Source organism: Macaca nemestrina, chromosome 1, assembly GCF_043159975.1.
Source record: "Macaca nemestrina isolate mMacNem1 chromosome 1, mMacNem.hap1, whole genome shotgun sequence".
In the NCBI taxonomy this organism is placed as follows: Eukaryota; Metazoa; Chordata; class Mammalia; order Primates; family Cercopithecidae; genus Macaca; species Macaca nemestrina.
This window is the reverse complement of record NC_092125.1, coordinates 202,284,107-202,306,980: the sequence shown is the minus strand read 5'-3', so window position 1 is coordinate 202,306,980 and position 22,874 is coordinate 202,284,107. Positions and strand designations below refer to the sequence as shown.

The window sequence follows — 22,874 nt, the reverse complement described above, 5'->3', positions numbered from 1 at the left end:
TAACCCATATCCTAGAATGGCCCTCTCGCCTGCTATCCTCCTCCAGGACTCAGGCAGACGTACCTGAATGCCAGGCAAACCCGGGGCTCCAGGCTCCCCCTGCAAGTCAGAAAGGGCAGATTAGCACACAGCAGCCACAGCCAACCTGTTCCTCTGGCCCTGCCACACCGGCAGACCTGGTCTGGGTGGGGCATCTACCAGCCCAAATTCAGAAGAGCTCCCCAAGGAGACCCTGAGGGTCAGAGAGGCTGGGGTCAAAGGCAAGTCCCTGACAGAAGCAACAGCAGGCCAGGGTTATGGCCTGACTCCTGGTCCCAGAACTAAGTCCTGTGCATCTGGGGGCAGGCAGAGCCCTGCAGTTTGGGAGTGGATGGAATTAGGTAGTTGGCTAATAGAAGTGTTGAGGGGACAGGCAAAGGCAAGGCTAGAGACTCACCTGGGGTCCCTGGACTCCCCTTCCTGGAGGCCCTGGCTCTCCCTGAAGAGGCAGAAGGACAGTCCCTGGCTCGAGGTTCCCCAGTCACCCTTCACCCTTCTCCCCAGCCCCTTCTCCCCCAGCTTCTCCCTGCCCTGCACCCTGCCTCCATTTCCCACTCCAGGCCCACTGCCCCCATGGATCGGTCTATCCCACCCCTTGCCCTCACATAGCTGCAGCCCAGGGCCCCAAGACTCACACATACCTGCATGCCCTTCAGACCTGGGGGCCCTTGAACTCCTGGTAGACCGGGTTGGCCCTAAAAGGCACAAGGTGGCCCATGGAGTCCCTGCAGGGGAAAGGGGGACAGAAGGGAGAGGAGGCAAAGCCCAGGCAGGGAAGGGCCAGAGGGCAGGCAACTCACGGGTTTACCAGGTCGGCCCACGCCTTCGGGACCCGGTTCTCCTTTGGGGCCGGGCTGCCCAGGCCGTCCTGCCACATCTGTCACTGTCCCCTGCAGGCTGGGGCAGGCAGTGCAGCCATCACCCTGGTCAAAGATGGGTACAGCCTGGAGCCCATGAGCCAGCGCTGGCACCCAGGCCAGGATACCCTGCACCCCTCTGAACACTCTGCCCCTTGAATGCTCCCACCTCAGCCTGGGAAATCAAAACAGGCCCCTGACACTCCTAGCAGAGGAGAAGCCCCGAGGAGCCTCCACTCAGTGACTCTGACAGCCGTTAAGGCCCCACCTGGCCCTGCAGTCCTTCCCTCACTGGTGCGCCACCTGATTTTTTTATGCAGCAAACTCCCCTGACCCCAACCACCCCACCTGACTAACCTTTTCTCCTTTTGGCCCCGCAGGGCCTCGAACTCCAGGTTCTCCTGACAGTCCTGGCCGCCCTGTGGTTCCCGGCGTTCCAGGGTCTCCGGGATTCCCAGCATCACCCTGTAAGGAGCGGAGTTCAAGGAAGGCAAGGCTGACTCACGGTCCTTTGCTGGGGCTGAGGGTTTAGGGCTAGGGAAGGAGGAAAAGGAGGCAAGGAGGGGATCTGAGAGGATGCTGTGCCCACCCCCATGCCCACAGAGGCCCTCTCACCTTCTGCCCCTTCAGTCCACGCTCTCCAGCCTTGCCCTGAAGAGAAAGAATTTCCAGCACCCGCTCACTCATACCAGCCACCCTGAAGTGCCTGGCACCACATCAGTTTGGGGCATACAACAGTAAATAAACAAAACCAAATCTCTGCTTTCGTGCTAGTGAAGCATTATTGCCCAGGGTCAGAGGAGAGATTTGTGCCAGACTCCTTGCCTGGGTGACATGGGCAAATTAGCTCATCTATCTCTGTACCTCAGTTTCTTCAGCTGTCAAATGGGGATGATAAAAATAGTATAGGCTTCTGCCCTATAAGGATCCTGTGAGGTTAGACAAGCGAATATGTCGTGTGCAGCAGTGCCTGGCACATAGTGTCCACTGTGGCAGTGCTGGCCATTACTATGAAAGCAGTAACAGTGATAATAACCACAGTGGTAACTGCCATTTCCCCAGTGCCCATGGTGTGCTGCTAAGCACTTCACACATGTCATTACTAGGCTTTACTCTGTGCAAGAAACAGAGGTGGAGAGAAGTGACTTGCTCAAGTCAAAGACTTAGTAAGAGGCAAAGCTAAGATTGGAACCCAGGTCTCTCTGGTCCTAGGATGGCGCTCTTTCTGCCCACTCTGACATACTCTGTCCCAGGATAAAGGGCAGAGACCTGTGAGGGCAGCTCCTTCTGGAGACAGAGGCTCTGACCCCGCCACACCCTCCCCACTACCCCCAACTGCCCAGGGAGTCAAGAGACCCAGGCAGGACCCCTCCCCTGTCCTAAGCCCTGCCTGCATCCCCCTCCAGAGGCCCCTGCCTATATCCCACCTCACCTGTTTTCCTGGCAAGCCAAAGCCTGGAGGCCCAGGTTCCCCCTTCTCTCCGGATGGGCCAGGCAAGGCCACCACACGGACATCCCCATCCTGAAGGTTGGACAGGGCTGGACACGGCTCACAGGGCTCCCCCTGCCAGGCAAGGACATTGGGTTAGGGGGTCCTCCAGGCCCTAGTGCATTTGAGCCAGGTTTGGAATCTAGGGCTGGGGAATGTCACTGGGTCTGACACTGCACCTCTGCTGGGTAAGGGGTTATCTCAGGAAAGATGAAGGGAAAACAGGAAAGAAACAAAGGTGGAGCTGAGTGATCAGGGGTCTCGTGCTTTGCCAAGGAGTCAGACTCTGCCTAACAGACAGCAAGGAGCCCCAGAGGGTTTGAAGTCGAGCAAGATGAGTGTCTGTCTAGGAAGCTCACCCAGGCTGCAGCACAGAGAATGTCCCCAGACTCACCTTCGCCCCTTTGATGCCTACTGGTCCCACCGGTCCTGGCGGCCCCTGCATGTTAAGACGCTCCAGGTAATGCCCAGCAGCTGCCGGGGCCATGCCTGTCAGCCCCTCCCACCTTGTCCTCTCCCAAGCTGTTGCCATCCCAAACATACTTACTGGACTGCCAGCTGGCCCTGCCTCCCCGAAGTTACCCTGAGAGAAAGCACAAAAGCCATGATTGAAGAGGGGATGCAGTCTAGGTGCCAGAGCAATTGCAAACCCAAAACTATAAAAGCAGCCCCTTTGGATGTCCAGACTACCCTCTCACGTCCAGAGAGGAAGAGGGCTTTCTCCAAGGTCCCCAAGGGAGTCTGTGACCAGCCAGGGGCTAGAAGCCCTATTTCTGCTCCCAGCCTCACCTCATGGAATCCAGTCCACCCTCAGCCCTGGCTCAGAACACAAAAATCATGAATGCATTTTTCCAACAGCCTTTCATTGGACACCTTTATACACGGAGCACTGGGCTGAGGCAGTGGGTAGACAGCAGTGAGCAGCACAAACAGTAATGCCTGTTGAGCTTGCACATGCAGAACTTTCTAAATCATTTTAAACAATGGTGAGTACTATGAAGGAAATCAACAAGGTGATGAGACAGAGTAAGTGGAGGTGGTCAGAGAGGTGTTAACCCTGATTATTACCAGAAGAATGAGAATAAGGTCATCCAATGAAAGGATAGGGGGAGGGTAGAAAGGAAAAACATTCTAGATGTTTCTAGTGGGAACCACAAGTACAAAATCTGACAGGTGGGAGTAGTCCAGACATATTCCATAATGGAAAGAAGGTTCACATGGCTGAAGCACGGTAAACCAGAAGAGAAGGGGAAGAAGTGGATGAATGTGGGAAGGATGGGGGCTGGGGCATCCGGGGTCCTGTGAGGCACAGCAGAGCTATGGTAGAAAGTAAGTCACAGAGGGACTGTAAGGAGGGAAATACTGATTCTTCTACAAAGCCACATTAAACTACTGGATGAAGGCCAGGCACGATGGCTCACACCTGTAATCCCAGCACTTTGGGAGGCCAAGGAGGGTAGATCACTTGAGGTCAGGAGTTTGAGACCAGCGTGGCCAACATGGCAAAACCCCGTCTCTACGAAAACTACAAAAATTAGCTGAGTGTGGTGGTGCACGGCTGTAATCCCAGCAAATCGGGAGGCTGAGGCAGGAGAATCGCTTGAACCTGGGAGACGAAGGTTGCAGTGAGCAGCGATCATGCCACTGCACTCCAGCCTGGGCAACAGAGTGAGACTCCGTCTCAGAAAAAAACTACCAGATGAAAACTGGACTGCTGCAGGGCTGCAGTGGCCACGGGCAGGCCCGAGGAGGTTCCACCATGCAGGAGAGAGGCCATGGGAACGCAGATTACCATGGCAGTGGTGGGCATGGAGAGAAGTGGAGGAGTGAGAGAACCCTCATGGGCAGAACTGTCAGGGCTCGCTGGGGGGCTAGAGGCAGGAGGGGACAGTGTCAGGAGTGGAGGACCTGAGGACGACCATAAGGCTGGGCTTTGAGGGGCTGGCTGTGAGCTGATGACTGAGATGGAGAAGCTGGGAAGAGGCGGCAGGCGGGGTGGGGGTGCAAAGGCCCCACATGCGATGTGACACGTGGGCTTCCCCTGTTAGGGTTGAGTCTGCACACATACTTCAGTGTTTCTCACACTTGAACATTCGTACACCCACAGAACCCCTCATTTGGGTAACACTGCATTAGAAGTTAAAGCCTGCCGTTTGTCTCCAATGCAATCATAAATAGATACGTTAACACAGGCACTGAAATTGACCCAGCGGCATAATGAAGATTACAGTCTCTGGAGCCAGGCTTCCTGGGCTCAATCCCAGCTCTGCATCCAATCACCTGTGTAACTTTGGGCAATTTACTTGGCCTTTCTGTGCCTCCGTTTCCTCATCTGTGAAACGGGAATAAGGGAGCACCTACCCCATAAAAACTGGGAGGACAAAACAAGTGAACACACTTACAAGATTTGGAATAGTGCCCGGCACATAATAAGCAATAAAGAAGTGTTACATATTGTCAATATTATAAAGTAATCTTGAATGTGCTTAATAGTTTTAGAATATCATCACACCTACACTAAGGAATTATCTTACAGAACATGAGGGCTCTCAGAAATACATTCTTTGACTCCAGTCTGCAAAGCACTAGTAAATTAATTTTACTGTGAATTTACCGTCTGAATCTCTTGTTTATATTACCCTTATTCCCCGCCCGCGCCGCTCCTCCCCTGCCTCCCTGCCTAGAAACCCCAGTGTCCCTGACATCTAACCCAGGTCTCACCTTCTCTCCTTTCAGCCCTGGCAACCCAGCTTTCCCCTGAAAAACAACCAAGACAGAGTCTCAACATCTCCCCACTCCCACCTCTCCAAGGCTCCCCGGGTCCCAGTGTCCAACCGGAAAGAGAAACATAAGATAGGAATTGTGTCCTTCAGGTAGCTGGACAGTTTCTTCAGTTAGACAACTGAAGCCAGAGGTGCTAAGAGGAAGTTCCAGGGCAAGGAGCCTGGGGCAGCACAGGGACGGAGGGAGGGACGAGGAGACAGGCCTGGGACACCTGCCTCTTCCGCTCCCTCCTGATCCCTGCCCTGAGACTTGGGATCTGAAAAGCCAAGGAGATCACCAGTATGGCAAGGATGGGCTGAACTGGGCTGGACTGGGAGAAAGTAGTCACTCACCGGAAGGCCAGGCAGACCAAAGCCAGGGGAGCCCACATCTCCACTGGCCCCTGTGGAGGATGCAAGATGCTGGGCCCCTACAACCGAGCTGCAGGACAAGCAGGACTCCCCCTGTGTAAAGAAGAGGAAGGATCAGAAATACTCCCAGGTAGGCAGAGGAGGGCAACCAGGAGAGCGGGGTTCCCTCACCTTCTCTCCTTTGATGCCTTGGATGCCAGGGTCTCCCTGCAGGGAAAAAAAAGGTTTGTGGGCTGAGACAGGGCACGATGGGGCACCCCCAAACTCCCTGGCAATATGCGAGGACAGCAATGTCACACACGCAAACCATCCAAACACCTAGGGGTCCCATAGGGTTCAAGGCCAGCACCCCAGAGGCAGAGTTCATCAACCCACATAACAAGCAGGAGCATGGCGGGGGAGGGAATGAGGCCAGGTTAAGTTACCCCAGTGGAAAGTTCCCGCACGTACCCTGTCGCCTTTTTGTCCGACAGTTTTCGGGTGGTCCTGAAAGAAGGGGTCTGTGAGAGAGGGGGCTCACCCAGTCCTGCTCACTCCTTTCCTCCACCCCCAAAACACACCCAATCCTAGGACACAGCCTCACTCACAATAAGGGTGGACTCCCTCCCAGCTTGCCCAAAAGGCATCCTAGAGTCTCCTGGAAAGTCCTGGGAGGTTGCCATGGAGACCTGAGGTGGCACTCTAGCCCAGCCCTGAGCTCTGTGGTTCAGACCCCTTAATACCATAAGAGCCTAGACTCTCTGCCCATAATCTCTCTGTAGCCATGAGAAGTACACAGTCCCTCTGTCCAACTCCTCTCTATGATCATGCCCCCAGGTTTCTTTGTGTGCTGGGGGAGGTCCCTCAGTGGTCACCCTGGGCACTCACCCTGGCTGATACAGGATCACCAGGCTCCCCTTTGGGCCCTGGCTTTCCAGGGAGTCCGACAAAGCTCTGGAACCCTTCAGGCAGTGTTGGGCACACTTCACAGGGGTCACCCTAGCAGAACGGAAAGGCAATAAGTGGACAGGGTGGGGCTGAGACCCCGGGGAAGGCAAGGGGCCTCTTGCACATACTAGCCTTAGACGTTGGGTCTGCCAGAGCCCCACCCCCAACATCAAAGTGGACAGCAGGAATGCCGCTGGGGCTTCCTGTTCAACTGACTCATTCATTCACCACAAGATTCCAGGGCGGCACAGAACTACATCCTCACTGTAAGCCTTGAAACATGACTGTGTCCCACTGACAGACATGGAAACTTGGGCTAAGAGACAAGCTAATTGACTCAGACCTTTCATAACCATGTGTGTGGTGGAGGCAGGGTTTGAACCCAGCTCACCCCCAAGCCAGGTTCTTTATGTCCTCATTGCACATGGACATCAGAGGAAGAAAGGGTGGGGGGCCCCTGAGGAAGGTCCAGCACCTCTAGGCCTAGGGCCCTTGATGGTCACTGTCGTTTGCAGAGAGGGGGGTCCCATTCCCACCCCGATCTGGGCAGCCAGGCCTGGGACTCACCTTCTCTCCCTTCACACCTGGTTTCCCCTGTTAGAAAAGAGGCAATGGGCATCAGTGCCAGGGCAGAGGGCTGGTGTGCCAACTGAGGGCTGGAGGACCTAGCCCCTCCCTCCAGAGGCCTTGGAAGAGCAACCCTCCCCCACTGGATTGAAGTCACTCACAGGTTTCCCACCAGGGCCTTCCTTTCCTGGGATCCCAGAGCTGCCCTGTGGTCAGAAGAAAGGATAAGGGGGTTGCCTCCTGGCCAATGCGACCTCGGTGCATTCCCCTTTCCCCACCCGTGCCCCTCTGTGATGGCAGAACATTCTTTGCCAAATCACCCCATCCCATTTGGTCGGTTCCTGTTGCCTGCCCTCCATGTCTAACCCACGTCATTTCAAAGGAAGAGAGAAAATGAGGCGTCTGTGTGCCCCTTCACTGTGCACAGGTTAGGAGGTGATCCGTGCGACCCCAGGGAAACCACAGCATCACAGACAGAAATTTCCAGAGCTTTCTGCACATCCAGGCACAAGGCCCTAAAATGAGCTCGGGCCCTCCAGCAAAGTCCACTTTGGTCTTTACAACACTTAGACCTGCCCATCCCTATACCTGGAACACAGGCTAAGGTTTCAACCTCAATGAGCACCGGGATGGGGACAGGACACTCCCCGCCAAGGGGCCTGGCCAAGCCGAGCCCAGCCTCCTCCTCCAAAGGCCTGGCCTCCTCCCTGGGACTTGTTTCCCCTGTGGGAAGCTGCCCCGGCCCCTTCTCCTGTCTCCTCCTGTCAAGCATGGAGCTCCCCATGTGACTGCATTCCCATCTATGCTTACCTTGTCTCCCTTAGGGCCTGGTGGACCACCTGGATCCCCCTGAGGGCAGAAACAGAGTCAAGTGGAAGTTTCCAGGGACCTCTCACCACAGCGAGATCATCTACCCTCACCCTCTCCTCCAGCCAGGACTCCTGGGACAGAGCCTTATCTTCCCCGCTTCTTTCCCTGGCCAGAGTGGGAGAGGGGTCTCTGAGAAAAACACAGCAGCAGGAGAAGCAAGGAGGTACTCACCGGGGTCCCAGGCAGTCCTATCCCAGGGGGTCCAGGGAGGCCAGGGGGTCCGGGCTCTCCTGCCAGCCCCTCAGGCCCAACAAAGCCAGGGTCTCCCTGGCACAGACATAAGGTGGGCATCAGAGACCTGCTACCCCAGCCCTGCCACCTCATCTCCACCCCACAAACATCCACAACTCACCTTCTGCCCTTTGGGCCCAATGACACAGATTTCTCCTGGCCGGCCCTGTCGGGGGATAAGGGGGGAGGGTGTACAAACAGCCCTGAGGCCTGGCTATCATGCACGCTAATCATGTGAGATTACGGGATCAGGCTGTCATTAGTTTTTGGGCTATGAGTGTTAGTAGTACTATGTTTAGTGAGTATTATGTTTCAGTGTACCCACTGGGAGAGGTGAATGCCCACCTGTCCCACCCTTCCCGCCCCTCCCCCAAACCAGAGCCCACCCTGGTGCCCTGAGGTCAGCACATTGTCAACCTTAGGGTGTTAGAGGTTCGGGGCTCTGAGGCTGGGAGTAAGGAGGCCTGGGCTCAGGTCCTTTTCTGTCCCTGCTTGTGCCTCCTGGGGCACAGCCCCTCCCCACCCTGTGTGAGCAAGGGGAGGAGGCTGGATTCCGAAGGTTAAATCCCAGCATTCTCAGACCCCGTGCTGGGGGTTGTGGTGGGGAAGGGGGTCCCAGGCACCTACGTCCCGGCCTGGCTTTCCCGGCACACCCTTGAGGCCTCCGTCGCCCTTCTCGCCTTTCTGGCCCTGGGGAAGGAAGAAGCACAGTGACCAGGATGAGGGAAAGGCCTGGGACAGCTGGGCAGCTCCATCTGGGGGAGGGACAACTGCCTTCTAGACCCCTGGTCTCTGTCTCCCCTGAGAGTGAATGGCTTCAATCACCACGGGAGGGTAGACAACAGGAAGAACTTCCAGACCAGCCAGGCCACTCACTGGGGGAATCTGTGGCATTTCCCTCCAGGTCGGTTGGGTATTTGGACAAGGCAGGATGACTAGGGCGGGGGAGGAGGGTCCTGCCAGCTCTGTGCCCACTGACATCCTCTCCTAAGAGAACCCCAATTCCTCCTTGCTCATGGCTGTAGAGCCTGCAGACCTCCCTAGAACCCGCCCCTCCAAATCCAGGCTTGTTACCTTCTCGCCTGTTGAGCCTGGGAGTCCTGAGGGTCCCTGAGATGAGGAGGGGAGACAAAAGAAGGGAGGGAAGGAAGGGAGGGTAAGGCTGGACCCTGGACCCAGCACCCCTGCCCTATCCCTGATCCCACACTCACCAGAGCTCCTGACTGCCCCTTCTCTCCCTTTGGGCCTTCTGCACACTGAACAGGGGAACATGGTGTTGAGCGGGGGCAGAGGGTCACCTGATGGGCTGCCAAGCCCACAGCCCCTCCCCAGGGGCTGGCCCCATATTGGCCCTGAAGCAGGCATCACCTCCAAGTCTTACCTGAAGTGGGGCATCCGGGGAGATTCGAACACAGTCATTGCCCTGAGGGTAGGCAACAAGGGATCAGGGGTGGGAACTCTGGGGAAGTCCCCTAGACGTGTTGTGAGGAGGATCGGCCTGGGAACCCCATAGTCCTAAGTATCCCTAGAAAAGAGGGGCTTCCACACCTGAACCCCTAGAAAGACCCTGGCCCTCACCCCACTCCCCTGATCTGGGCCAGGCTGCAGGCTTTCTGCTGGGATGATGAGATGATGGCTCACATCCCACCTCACCCCAGGGCACAGCTGGCAAAGGTCCTGCCACGGGCAGGGCTGAGACACTTACCCGTGCTCCCTTCTCTCCCTTGGAGCCTGGTGGACCAGGCAGGCCCCGCTCACCTTTCCCTCCCTGAGAGAGAAACCAGAATGGAAGCTAGGACCAGAGGGGGCACATGGGAGCCTCGAGGAAGCTCTCCCCACCCCTGTCCCCCTCCACCCATCCCCCACACATGGGTACAAAAATACGCACACATGTGAGCAGTGTCCTGCCCCGCCCCTCCCCCCACCACACACAAGCATGTGGATTCCACACCCATTCATCCACATGCTCTCCTACCCCAAGAGACTATATATGGCAAATCTACAGTCTCAAGGGGGGTATCCCATCCCCCACACCCGTACCCAAGCACATCAGCTCACACACAGCACAGCTGGAGGCGTATGGACACACACACGCACGGTGGCAGAAACCCACGCTGGCTGAGTGTCAGGCTGCCGGACTTCAAACCCTGTACTTGTTAGCATGTCACTCAGAGCAGGTCATGTCACCTTTCTGAGCCTCAGTTTCTTCATCAATAAAACGGTATTGACCAGCACATACAAGCCTAATTCACAGTTGCATAGCTTCCCTCCCCGTCACTCACAAGCTCTGTGGCCTCGTTAGGCCCACAGGTACACGGGTTCAACTCCAGCCTTTGTGTACCATACATATGCAAACATGTGTCCCAAAGATGCATGTAGCCACACCCATACACAATCATTCTAACACATCTAGTCAGACATATGTGGGCACAGCTGGGCCTCAGTTTCCCCTGAAGTAAAATGATAGCACCCACGCTGCAGGCTGAGTATTGAGAGGGTTCAGAAGGGTAACAAATGTGCACAGCTCTGGCCCAGGGCCTGGTGCACAGAAGGGTCTCAGAAAAGGGCAGCTCTTAGCATCTTTGTACACACACAACTCCCTGCTTTCTCTACCACGCATACACCTAATCACCCTACACACATACAGGCTTAGGTGGCCCTGATATAAACACACAGCCACAGGGTCACATGCTGTGGGAATGGCTGGGGTTGCCAAAGAGGACAGGAATGTCCTGTTCTCCATTAGGACTCACCTTGGGGCCAGAGGGAGCAAGTGTCACCTGAAGGGACAGAGGAGAGGGCATCACACTTCCAGTAGAGAGAGAAAACCAGGGGCCCAGAGAAGTCAAGCAATTTAGACAGGGTCACACAGCATGATAGCAGGACCAGCAGCCTGTATCCCAGTCCCTGCTCTGCCTCCCAGGCAAACTAGCGAGCGGACTCCATTTCCTCAGCCTGTAACATTTGCAGAGAGTCTAACCTACCTCCTCTAACCTGCCTGGCTTTGGTTAGCTCTGCCTCCCAGTTGCTGGGATAACATGGCTGCTTGGTTTCCATGGTAACCCCTGCACATCTGGGGACCATCAGCCTTACCAGATTTGGTGGGGGACTGGATTGAAAGAGGGGTTGGGGAGCAGAGGAGGTACTCCTGATATCCCTCAAAGTCAGGGGGCCTTGGAGCTGAGGGGAGCCAGGGTTGTGCCCTTGGTGGACCAATGTGGGAGGTCAACTCAGAATGTTAGACCACAGAAAAATGGTGACTCTTGCTGCCTATGGAAGAGGCACAGTTGGGTGCCAGGTGGCCTCACACTGAGCCCCTCTCCTTGCCCTTCTGGACCCCCAGAGGAAGGCTGGACCAGGGCCAGCTAGAAAGGGATAGCAGGCCCTGAACCAATGCTGTGGGAGCCCTTGCCGCGTGCTGAGCCAGCTCTTCCCCTTCTCTAGGCCTCTAGGAGAACGCAGGAAGCCTCCACCAGAGCAGGGGGAGACCTTGTGGGGAGTGCAAAGCTGGAATCAGCAACCAAGGCCCTGGTCCTGCCAGCCACCACCCCAGTCCTGCCGGCCACCACCCCCTGCCCAGGCCCTGAACCCGAACACACTGCAGATGACAAGGCAGGTCACCGGCTTTCTTCTACACAGCCCTGGCTTGGTGGGGATGGCAGTGGGGGTCAAGTCCGGCTCTGGGAAATGGGCAGGGAGTGAGAATGAAAGTGTACAAAGACCCCCTTGTCCTCACCCAGGAGGCTGCCAAGCCAGCTCTAGGCAACGTCCACTCCCGGCTCTTGCCCGCTCCACCCTGCACACCCTCCATTCACTCACATTGCTGTCCTGGGCACCATGGACACAGGGTGGACACTGAAAGGGAAAAGCAGGCCAAGAGGTCAATTCTGAGCCCCTGGAGTGAGCCCTCCCCACCTCCATCACCATCAGGCCCACAGAACATCACACATGTCTTGAGTGGAATCTGAGGGGACCCTGAAAATACGAATCCTATAAAACAAGCCTCACTCCTCATTTCCCACCCACCCAGCCCCACAGTCGTTTTTCAGAAGGGGAAACTGAGGCCCAGAGAGGAATAGCAATACACTCTAGGTCACACAGCATGCTGGGGCAGAGTATGGCCCAGAATCCAAGGGCACCGTGACTGAAGGCTGGGCTCTCCCCATGATGCCTGTGGCCCTTTGCTGCCAACTCAGCAGGAGTGTCCTCCAGGGCTACCTACCCCCCAACCCAAGGAGAGGCAGTGGGCAGACAGGGCCCAGCATCAGGCCCCCAAGGAATGCCAGGAGCTGTGTAGTCAGCCAGCACCCCTATGCTGAGGCTCCGTGCCCAAAGCCTGGTCCAAAGGGTTCACGCTGGCACCTCCCCTGCTGCCAGTCCCTTGGGAGGCTTACCTCATCGGCTGCTGTCTCCCGATGGACCTGAGGGAAGGGTGGGGGGCGTGGGAATGGGCAGGGAGCTCAGGAGGCCGAGCACTGTTTCCAACACCCCTACCCCCAAACCAACAGGAGTGGGCACTCTAGAGAGTGCCAGGCACTGCATCTGTCTCACCCCCATCCGTCCTTCTTGATCAGAGCTGGCACCTACATGTCCTAAGCTCTGTCCAGGAGGTGGGAAAGGCGGGAGGAGAGTGGGAGTGGAGCACCTTATCCCTGGGGTTTACAGGGGCACAGAGGGCAGACTGATGGCATGTGGGGTCCTCCACACCCCACCTCTACCTTTGCTCCCCTTTCTGCCTTCTGGTTGATTCTTCCCGTTAGCTGGGCATCCACCTGGGCAGACAGAGCGAAGAGAAATCCTTGAGGAGGGGGAAGTTCTGGGGCCCATGCTGGAAAGGGGTACCCAGGCAGGGGGCATGGACCCCAGGTATGCCCTCAGCCTGGCATCTGGCACCTCCTGGGGCATCGAGGGCCCACTCAGGCCCCTGCGGCTGCCCCAACAGGTCCCCTTCCTTCTCCCCCACCCACCCATGTGATGTCAGAGCAAACAGGACCATGCATCAATGGCATCCTGTGTTCCTGCAGCCCAAGGCTGGGCAGGATGCCCAGGCGGGCAGGGAGACTGCCAGCCAGGGGGTGGGGCTAAGGGAGGAACCAGGTTTCCGTGCCACCTCTAAAGAACCTGAGAGTGGGCAGGGCAGCTGGCCACGGTGCTGGGTGTAAAACCAGTCTGGCACTGGCTGGCCCTGGGCCCAGGAGATTGAGCCATCCCTGTGGGGAAGCAGTATGACCTGACCTCTGATCCCAGGTACCTCTGTCCTGGAGAAACTGCCTTTGAGGGACAAGCTTAGTCCTGCCCTCATCAGAAGAGTCTGGATGGCATCCATGAGGGTCTAGGCAGTGCCAGAGGTAGATGGTACCACTCTCAACACCCATAGGTAGGTGGGCACAGGGCCACCCAGTGGTGGCCAGTGGGCTGTCTCTGCCTCCTTGAATCATTTAGGGGTGGTGTACAAATAGGGAGGGCTTCCAGTGCCCCTCCTGCCATGGGCCCATGGCCAACTGACCCTGGTGGCAGACGTCAGTCAGCTCAGGGGAGGGGTATCTCACGTATACCTGCCTGTGCTGGCATCTTCCTGTCCTGCCCACCCACCTGGCTATTTTGAGGTTCCTCCAGGCAGAAACAGCGGGTGTAGACCTTGCCTTCAGACTGTGGATTGATCTCAATGAGCTCATTGCTCTGGGTATCCCGGCGGGCCTTGGAGGTCTCTGGGGGGCACTGTTCAGTGGAAGAGCAGGGCTAGGGTCAGTACAGGAGCAAACTCCTCCTAAGACCTCCAGGCATCACCTTCCAGACCCTCATCTCCAGCACAGTGTGTCCCTGGGCAGTCCAAGGGCCGGGCCACTCACCCCTGCCGGTAAAATCTCACAGCAGCCCTCCTCCAGCACGAGCTCCGGGTCACAGTAGATGTGCACCTGCTGAAGGTCAAACTGCAGGGGACACGTACATCAATTTCACTTCATTTTATCAAATAGCTCTGTGTCCTGGCCCCCCAGGAGGCACAGAGACGTCTCCGCCCCAGGATGTGACCTCAGGGTGTTTCCAGGCTGGCCTGGGAGACATCAAAAATAGAGCTGTCACCAAAGGCAGAACAAAACTGCGCGCACAGGAGCGAGGGAGAGGAGGCCCAGAGGAACAAAAGAGGAGGAGGTTCCATTCATGCTGGGCTTTGAAGGGCTGGTAGCTACTCAGCAGATGAGTATGCAAGGAAAGGCATTCCAGGTGGAGGTAACAGTGTAGGCAAAGGCACAGCAGTGTGAAAGTACTCGGTGAGCTGGTTGGCTAGGATGGAATTGATCAGAGCAGAGCTGCATGGAGAGAGGTAAAGGAAGACAATGCTGCAGACACTTACAAGGACCAGATCATGAAGGACCTTGAATGCCGGGTGAATATGTTTACGCTGCATTTGGAGGGCAACAGGAAAGCAGGGGAAGATTCTAAGCAGAAGGACTTGCTCCAATACAGATTCCAGGAAGCTCACTCAGGTTCCCAGAAGGCAGGAACAGAGGTCAGGGCCTGACCTAGCACTTACCGAGACAGGCTTGCCCTGCTCAGCGTCCAAGCCTAGAAATACATGGCCCACAGGCCTCAGGGGTCGCCGGGGCCCCAGAGGCTGGGAGGAGGCTGAGCTGCAGTCCACGTGCACAGAGGCCACACGTCCAGCCACACTCAGCATCAGCTTGTGCCAACGCAGGTCGAAGAGCTGGGGCACTGGGAAGATGCAGGACACAAAGTCGCCATCCTGGCCCTGGGCCCTGAGCTCCAGGCTCCGCTCTTGGTTGTTGACTTCCAGGGAAATCTGGGTAGAATTTGGAAGGGGAAAGGACAGAGATTCAGAGCTCCAGAGTCAGCACAGGCACATTCAGGGACCTCGAGTTCATTTCACAGGAGGGGAAACTGAGGCCCAGGAAGAGAAGAAAGCTGGCTGGGGTCAAGGAGCTATACATCCTGAAAGAATGAGGCAGGTATTGTTGGGCTGGGGGCAGGCTTGAGGGTAGGCACAGGATGAAGCAGGGAGATCCCAGAAATCACAAGCCGGGATGAAAGCTGGGCTGGCCTGGTACTACCCAATGCCCTAAGAAGCAATCAGGGCACGGGGGAAGTTCACCTGTGGATACCCATCTGCATCGGTCACTTGAAACAGATACCACGTCTTCTGGTGGGTGTGTTTCTTCAGCAGTAGTGTCAGCACCAGGGCAAACTCCTCCGGGAGGCCCCGAGGGAATACTCGTCTGGAGATGGAGCAGGGAGGGTGCCCCGAGGCTCCAGTGAGGACCCAACTGCTGCCCACTATGGGCCCTCAGGACTGCTGAGCCTACCCAAGACATCCACAGGCACACACCTTCCATCATATATATTCATTCACTCTCCACACCTTTACTGAGTGCCTTCCGTGAGCTAGGTATGGGTCTGGCTGCTGGGAATAACAGTGGTGAAGGCCGGGCACAGTGGCTCACACCTGTAATCCCAGCACTGTGGGAGGCCGAGGCGGGCGGATCACTTGAGGCCAAGAGTTGGAGACCAGCCTGGGCAACATGGTGAAACCCCATCTCTACTAAAAATACAAAAATTAGGCAGGTGTAGTGGCAGGCTCCTGTAATCCCAGTTACTTGGGAGGCTGAGGCAGGAGAATCGCTTGAACCCAGGAGGTGGAGGTTATGGTGAGCCAAGATCATGCCACTGCACTCCAGCCTGGGCAACAGAGCAAGACTTGGTCTCAAAAAAAAATACACAGTTGTGAAAATACAGAGGCAGTGCTTGCCTTCATGGAGCCTTCAAGTCTGATGGGGGCAGGGAAGCCATGAGCAAAGAACCCCCAGAATGACGATTTCGCTATTGCATTGCAATTTGAATAAGTACTTCCAATGAACCCAGAATACTCTGGGTGAATAACTGAGCCTAGGGTGGAAGGAGAGATGCTGAAAAAAAGATGGAAAGGGTTCAGCATGACTAGAGCAGCAAGAGATAAAAAAGAGCCTTTTGAGAGCTGAGGTTGAAGAGGCAAGCAGGGGCCAGACCACCCAGGGGCTTGTGGGAGTTTGGACTTCACACACATGGTGCACACACTCACATGCATGTGCGCGCGCACACACACACACGCACATGACTCTTGCCAGGTTCCCGCCCACATCCTGTGTTCTCACAGTGCCCATAGGATGCAGACATGTTCCCACCCACTGCTGGCCAGAGACAAGGGAAAGACAGAAGGTAGGTCTGCCAGGTACCGCCTCTCAGCACACCCCGCAAGCCCAGGGGTGGAGACCAGGTTGACTCCTGGCAGGGGGTGGGATGAAATGACCCACAGAGAGGCCCCTGGGTTTAACCCCCACATCCAGAGTTGCTGAGGAGTGTGGCTGAGGTCAGTGTTGATTCTCAGTGGTCGCATGGATGCCTTTACCGCGTAGGCTGGGTCACGGAGGCCGCCCCCAGGCGCAGGATGAGAGGCCCCTTGGGGTTGCGGATCTTCTTGATGGCAGACATCTTCATGAGGCTGAGTCGACGGATGAGGTTGAAGCCTTTGGGGGAGACATCAGGTGAAGAGCTCAGCTGAGCAGGCGGAGCGGGGTACAGATCACTCCCAGAGGAAGGTCGTGGGGACGGCGGGATGAGATGGATGGGCGCTCACCAGTCACATTGGCTGGCAGGCTACTACTGTGTTCCAATTTGAGTCCTTCCTGCTGTGAAGGTGGGCAATGTGCACCTGGAAGAGAAGGGGCAGGGGGGCATTAGGTGCGCTCAGGCCAAGGTTGCTGCATGGCTGGACGCTTGGGGAACCTGGGAGGGAGCAAGTTTATAGTCCTCACTCTGGACCATCAGCTAGATCCTGCCTTCACCACCTGCCTTCTGACCCTGGCTCCCCAGGGAGCCTGGAGGCCCAGCAACCCAGCAAACAGTTGGGAAGACTGAGGCCCAGAGACTGAGGCCCAGGCCAAGCTCACTAAGTGAGCCAACAACAGAGCAGGCCCAGAACTCCAGGAACCCAAATCTCCCAACACTCCCAAGTCAGGAGCTAGGCCGGCAAGGGAGAGAATACACGAAACTCTAGGTGGCTCTCGAGCACAGATGGAGTGGGGGGCTGTGTGTTTATACATGTGCCCCTCCATGACGCACACCCAGGTAGGGGACAGAGGAGCTCTTCAGGGGTAAGGAAACGTCAGAATCATGCACACTGTGTGTTATGTGCAATTATATGTACATGTCTGTACCTGTGGGAGTTGTAGGTGCCCATGCCACAAGGGATGACATGTGCAGCTGGCACATGTGCTCTCAGCAATGGGAACTTCCTACGTCCAAATCAGACAAGCAGGCCAGACACAAGTATGAGCCAACAGAATGAATATTTACCTGAATAACCACCTTGTGAAACAGTGAGAAGAGACTGAGGGTCTGAGGGCACCACAAGCTTAAGGGTACCACCAGGGCCTTGGAGCTCCAGGAAGGGCATATTAATGGGTAAGGGCTCCCAGAGAAGGAGATAGCGTAATTCAGGTTTCCAAAGCCCTGAAAGAACAGGTGGGCAGCCACGGGCCTCCATCTCCCTGGGGTTGACTGAGCAGAAGTGTTGGGGGAGGTGCTACAACAGGAAAGAGGCCAGAATCAAAAAGGCCTTCTCATCAATGCAGAGGGATAGGTGGGAGAAGACAGTGCAGACAGCTCCTAGAAGCTGGCCTTGCACTCCCTGGCTAGACTGGCTGGAAGAAGAAATCCTGGGGCCCAGGGGCCCGGTCCCAGTGACCCCACCGGACTCTCCCTCCCCCAGGTCTGGTCAGAAAGACCATCACTGTCTTCAGCATCACAGCAGCAATGGGTGACTCACCCCTTGGCAATGGGCCCAGATTCCTACAGATGTTGAAATTCTCTGTCCCATCCCCCCAAGGGACCCAGTGAGGGAGAGGGAGCAAAGCTCACGCACACACAAGCAGAAGCACATGTGTGCACATACAAGGGGCAGGCAGCCGCACTCACCCGGGTCCACAATCCCTTTCACCTCAGCTTCTTGGTTTTTTTGCTTTTCCTAGCTGGATTTGGGTCCTAGGAGTTCTGTTCTTGCTTGGCTAGGCAGCTGAGCTACTGAGCCCAGAGGGCACCCAGCAAGGCCAGGCAAGTTGCCCGGTCAACTTCCCCTGGCTTTGGGCCCTGGAAAGCTGCACCCTCTGTCTCATCCAGAGTCTGGGCCTCGGGGCGGGCCTTTTATTAGAAATTCGGGGCCAGCCGTGGAGGAGAAGAAGCACGTGAGCTAAAGGGATGGAGTCTCCACCATGAAAAGGATCAGCGGGACTTGGGGTTCTCTGGGGAGGCGGCGTCCTTGTGCAGGGAGAGTTCACCGCCTGTTCCTCCCCACCCCACTGGTCCTACCAGCAACGTGTCCACAGGATTGGCTTACGTATTGGGGTGGGGGATTGTCCTGTTACACACACAGACACAGGAATACATACGAATGCACAGAGCCAGTCTAAGAGACAAACAGAGAGATGCTCAGAGACATAAACATATGAAGACACACGTGCACACACTCTCCAGCTCACCGCACGTAGGCTCGAAGGCGCCAACACCTCAGACCACCCTGAGCCCAGACTGTTATAATTGCCCACATGACCACACATACATGGTCACATATGTGCAAGGACCCCAGCACCCCAGGAAACCAGTTGCAGGCCTGTGATACTCTGACTTTCCTGTGTAATCTCACCTGTATTTGCCCCATGGCTGAAGGTAGCCCAAAGACCGAGCAGCCACAGGCCAGGAGCCCAGGATACCCACATCCTGGTCCAAAGAGGTCGGCTACAGCCACAGCACCTGAAAACCACAGACACCGGGAAGGCGGATTTCTGAGTTCACACAGCACAACTCCACACGTGGGCAAGTCGTGGCCCGCCCGTGGGGCCCAGGCACTGGTATTGGGGTGGCAGGAGGTCTGGCCAGGCAACGGTCTCTCTCAGAGGCCCAACCACAGGCCCTGGGCTAGGATTTGAGCAGAGGTGATATTCAAAATATTTAACCACCGGTATGGCACGGATACCAGCTTTCAGGCAATGCAGAAACTGCCTACTGCACTGAAATAGTGTCCAGGCAGCATCCGGCTGCGCCAGTGGACACTTGCTGGATTGAGAAGAGGTCTAGAAGGTCTTAAAAGGCCAGAGAAGTTGGAATAGTGATGGGGACTTAAAGCAGAGGCTATTTATCAAGACGCATGGAAGTATTTCAATAGTCTAACACCTTGTGCACTGTCCTGGTATTTATACCAGCCTGATACTTTACTAGTTGCACCTAGCTCAGGCCGGGAAGCCCTGCCAGGCACCCACAGGGTCAGGGGCTGGTGACTGGGCTGAGATTGTGGGCCACAGGCTTCCACAGGGCTGTGGGGGGGCCAAGGAAGCTTTCCCCATGGGGACAATGGGCAGGAGAGCAGGTCTCTAGGGCTCAGGACCTCATTGCCAACCTCCTCCTGCCCACCCCCCCCCCACCCACTGATGGATGCATGTCTTTTAGTTTTATTAAACCCTGATGGATCGGCCCAGATAAATCAATGCAGGCTCAGCAAGCGGCCAGCAGAGCCATACATCATCTGGCCTCCCCCAGGACAGGCAGCTCACGTGCACAAACACAGAGCCATGCATGTGTCAGCGCAGCACACGCAGATGCACAGGTACACGTACATAAGGACACACATATGTGGTACCAGTGTGCATACAAAGCTATCTGCCCACAGGCATGCTCACAGAAACATATGTTCGCTGATATACCCAGACACACCAGCTTGCACATACCCACATGCGCACAGCCAGCCTATGACCACCCCTCCTGTAGGTCTCCCTGTTGGAAAGTTCTAATGCAAGTCTGACTGCATTCCTTCCAACTCTAATGGAATCCAATTTTCCTTCCCTCAATCATGGATAGGAAATGAAAACAGAAAGGGCCCCTTACCCCAATATATTTGGGATAGGACTCCAGCCCCCTTCTCCCTGGGACAGAACTGTGCCCCCAACCTATTCATCCCCCATCCTAGTGATATACACATCCCAGCTCTCAAACCCTATCCTGGCCTTCCTCCTGCCAGCCAATAGAAGAGCTGCCAGTTGTGGCGCCATGTGGGTGCATGTGGAGGCGTGAGGATGGATGTGATCCTGTCCCCTTCTGGCTCCTAGTCTCTGGTCGCCACTCCTCAGGCTCCAGCCAGAGTAGAGGGCTACAAGGACACAGCCAGAGAAGCTTCCAAGGAGATGGCTCACCCCAATACAGAGGCGTAGATTTGGGCACAGGGACAGTCAGAACCAGGATGGAGTTTAGAGCTCATCTCGCTCTAGAGAAGATGACCAAGGCCCAGAGAGGGAATACCACTTTCCCCAGGTCACACAGCAAGTCTGGCAGAAAGGGCCTCTCAGCCCAGAGCCCTGAGGCCACCCACTGTATCCCCACTTACCGGTGGCCGGGGATCCCCCCACCTCGCTGAGCAGTGCAGGCAGCAGCCGGAGGAAGCAGAGGCTGGGTTCCTCAGGCCCGCTGGGGGTTCTCCATCTCTCCCTGACAGTCACAGGTCCCCAGCTTCCTGACACTCTCTGGAGCTCTCCCGGCTGTCTGCGGCCCGGCGCACGCCTGCCGGGGACTGCCGGCCACTCCGGGTGGGGGAAGAGGGGCGGTTCCAGGGGGCTGGGGACCTGCCAGGGACACTAATGGAACACAGCTGGACTGGCCCGCCAGGGAGGAGGAGGAGGAGGGCCGAGAGGGGGCTCCAGCAGCAGCAGAGGCGGCTGGACTGCGGGGTGCACAGCCCCGCCCCGGGTCTGGCCGAGCTCCCAGGCCCGCCCCTCCTGCCTCACCGCCAGGTGAGCGAGCCTCGAGCTAGGCGGGACCCTGCGTGTCCAGAGCTGCCCTGGAAGGGGGTTCCTGCGGGCCCTTTAAGAGCCAGGCCTGGAGTTTGAAGTGCCCCCCTTTCCATGTCCCTGGCTGGGCCCCCAGAAGGCTGCGGGGCGGGGGGTGCGGGGGAGGGACAGGGGTGGAGTGAGAAGGGTAGAGACCCTCCTCCCAAGTGCGTGGCACCCATGATGTGGCTGCCACCCAAGCCTTGGTGGTCAGCTTTTTCCAGTTCCTCTGCCTAACATTCCCAGTCAGTCAGTCCCTAAGTCTGTCTGTACTGGGAGGAGGGGGGGAATCCCCTCCCCCCCAACCCCCCCCCCCCCCGTGCTAAATTAACCCCTTCTGCTCTGGCCTGACTCCCAGAGAAGCGAGACTGAGGGAGTCCCCTTATTCCTCCTTACTCCATGAGGTTGGAAGGGCTCAAATCCCTGGCCCCTACTCTGGCTTTGCAGTTCCAAATGTGCTATGTAACCATACTCCTTTTTCTCATCTGGAAGATGGGATCGTGAGAGTATGTGCCTCATAGACCTTTGCTGTAAGCAGGAAATGGGCCAAAGGCTGTAAGCGTTTAGCACATGGTCTGGCACATAAGAGGAGCTCAGTAAATATTTGCTGCTATTATCGTTATTACTGTGATCCCCGGCAGGGGACGGGACTGAATTTCAAGCCTTTATACCAGAACTGTGGAGGGGCCTGCTTTATATTCACGGTCCAAGGACGCAAGAGGAATTGAGCTGGGCTGAAAGATTGGAGCTCTGAGGCGGAAGGAGCTGGTAATGTTTCCAGTTCTGTCCAGAGGCAGGGCCGTTGACCAAGGTGAATCCCCCACCAAGGGTCTCCTCCCCCTGTAGACCAAAAGCAAATTTACTGGCACCAAGGCTGAGGATCCACAGAGTAGGTTCAAGAGGCCATGAGATGCTGGGCTGAAGAGGGAGAAACTAAGCGTCCCCAATTAAAGGGGGCCCTGTGGAAGCAAGGCACCCAGCCCTGTGGCCCCAGCTAACGCTAATGCAGGGGGAGGTTGTGGGGGGCCGGCCTGGGATTTCCCGTCTCCAGACCCAGAGGCGCTGAGTCAGCGGAAACCCCAACCAGGCCACAGAGGCGCCCCACTGTGGTCCCAGTGAGGAGCTGGCCCAGATGTGGCGGTGGCAGTGGTGGGGCCTGGGAAGTGCTGAGCTCAGCAGGCGGGAAGCGGAGGGGGTGGGGCCTTCTGAGCACTCTGGCTTGAGGGGTGGGTGGGCACAAGCCCCGCCTGCCCTGCCAGAGGGTGCTGCCCCAGCAGTGGGCACTCGGGAGAGGTGGGAAACACACATAGGTCAGGCTCTGTGCTGAGAACTTCACATATGCTAACTCTTTCGATCTTTGCAACAACACCTTAAGGCAGAATTCCACTTTTATTCCCAAATCTGCAGCACAGGAAAAACACAACTTGCCCAGGATCCCACAGCTAGTCAGTGGTGGAGCAGGACTCATGTCCAGCCAGCCTAGACTCAGCACATGCTCTTAACCACCGTGCCATCCCGACAGCTCCCACCCGCGCCCCAGACAGGGCAGGTGACTGGGCCGGGGATGGAGGAACCTGAGAAGGGAGAGCCAGATGCCTTCCCACAGCACCCCAAGGGTGCTCACAGGAACAGCCAAGCCTGGGACACACCTGACGCCTAGAAACACTATCATAGACACAGTCTAGGAATGTGCCCGTGCCCCTTCCTCCCTTCCACACATACGTGAGCACATCCAGAAACACGCAGTCAGGTAAAGTTCTAGCACAGCACTTGGGTATGCAGACTCCATATGCGCGTATAGGCACTCATGTTCACACAGACACACCCTGGTCCTAGAAACAGTTACACACAGACGTGTAGACACACAGGATGCGCCTCCACATGAAAGATACACAGAGAC

At 56.6% G+C, this 22,874-nt stretch overlaps 1 protein-coding gene across 7 annotated transcripts in view; it reads right to left on the bottom strand.

Moving 5' to 3' along the window:
- Window positions 1–20,838, bottom strand: part of LOC105494614 (collagen type XVI alpha 1 chain) — a 53,583-nt gene extending 32,745 nt beyond the window's left edge. For 3 of the 7 annotated variants that reach the window (XR_011623714.1, XM_011763180.3, XM_011763181.3), the window contains exons 1-36: window positions 20,536–20,838; window positions 18,805–18,911; window positions 16,741–16,815; window positions 16,513–16,630; window positions 15,223–15,346; window positions 14,647–14,913; window positions 13,964–14,044; window positions 13,707–13,832; window positions 12,833–12,886; window positions 12,509–12,535; window positions 11,934–11,969; window positions 10,868–10,894; window positions 9,820–9,882; window positions 9,496–9,537; window positions 9,326–9,370; window positions 9,189–9,224; window positions 8,742–8,804; window positions 8,236–8,280; window positions 8,055–8,150; window positions 7,824–7,862; window positions 7,175–7,219; window positions 7,014–7,040; window positions 6,387–6,497; window positions 5,970–6,005; window positions 5,691–5,726; window positions 5,502–5,612; window positions 5,107–5,142; window positions 2,933–2,968; window positions 2,780–2,824; window positions 2,329–2,460; window positions 1,512–1,547; window positions 1,254–1,361; window positions 840–962; window positions 681–734; window positions 437–478; window positions 64–99 (exon numbers count right to left, since the gene is read on the bottom strand). Coding sequence is in view for 6 of the 7 variants with exons in the window: in XM_011763180.3 (XP_011761482.2) it covers window positions 64–99; window positions 437–478; window positions 681–734; window positions 840–962; window positions 1,254–1,361; window positions 1,512–1,547; window positions 2,329–2,460; window positions 2,780–2,824; window positions 2,933–2,968; window positions 5,107–5,142; window positions 5,502–5,612; window positions 5,691–5,726; window positions 5,970–6,005; window positions 6,387–6,497; window positions 7,014–7,040; window positions 7,175–7,219; window positions 7,824–7,862; window positions 8,055–8,150; window positions 8,236–8,280; window positions 8,742–8,804; window positions 9,189–9,224; window positions 9,326–9,370; window positions 9,496–9,537; window positions 9,820–9,882; window positions 10,868–10,894; window positions 11,934–11,969; window positions 12,509–12,535; window positions 12,833–12,886; window positions 13,707–13,832; window positions 13,964–14,044; window positions 14,647–14,913; window positions 15,223–15,346; window positions 16,513–16,630; window positions 16,741–16,815; window positions 18,805–18,877 (2,451 nt within the window). In the remaining variant the exon portion in view is untranslated. Of the gene's footprint in view, window positions 1–63; window positions 100–436; window positions 479–680; window positions 735–839; window positions 963–1,253; window positions 1,362–1,511; window positions 1,548–2,328; window positions 2,461–2,779; window positions 2,825–2,932; window positions 2,969–5,106; window positions 5,143–5,501; window positions 5,613–5,690; window positions 5,727–5,969; window positions 6,006–6,386; window positions 6,498–7,013; window positions 7,041–7,174; window positions 7,220–7,823; window positions 7,863–8,054; window positions 8,151–8,235; window positions 8,281–8,741; window positions 8,805–9,188; window positions 9,225–9,325; window positions 9,371–9,495; window positions 9,538–9,819; window positions 9,883–10,867; window positions 10,895–11,850; window positions 11,970–12,508; window positions 12,536–12,832; window positions 12,891–13,706; window positions 13,833–13,963; window positions 14,045–14,646; window positions 14,914–15,222; window positions 15,347–16,512; window positions 16,631–16,740; window positions 16,816–18,804; window positions 18,912–20,535 lie in introns of those variants that run through there. The other 4 variants (XM_011763182.3, XM_011763183.3, XM_071097033.1 and 1 more) reach the window with 3 other exon arrangements.
- Window positions 20,839–22,874: the final 2,036 nt, after the last annotated feature.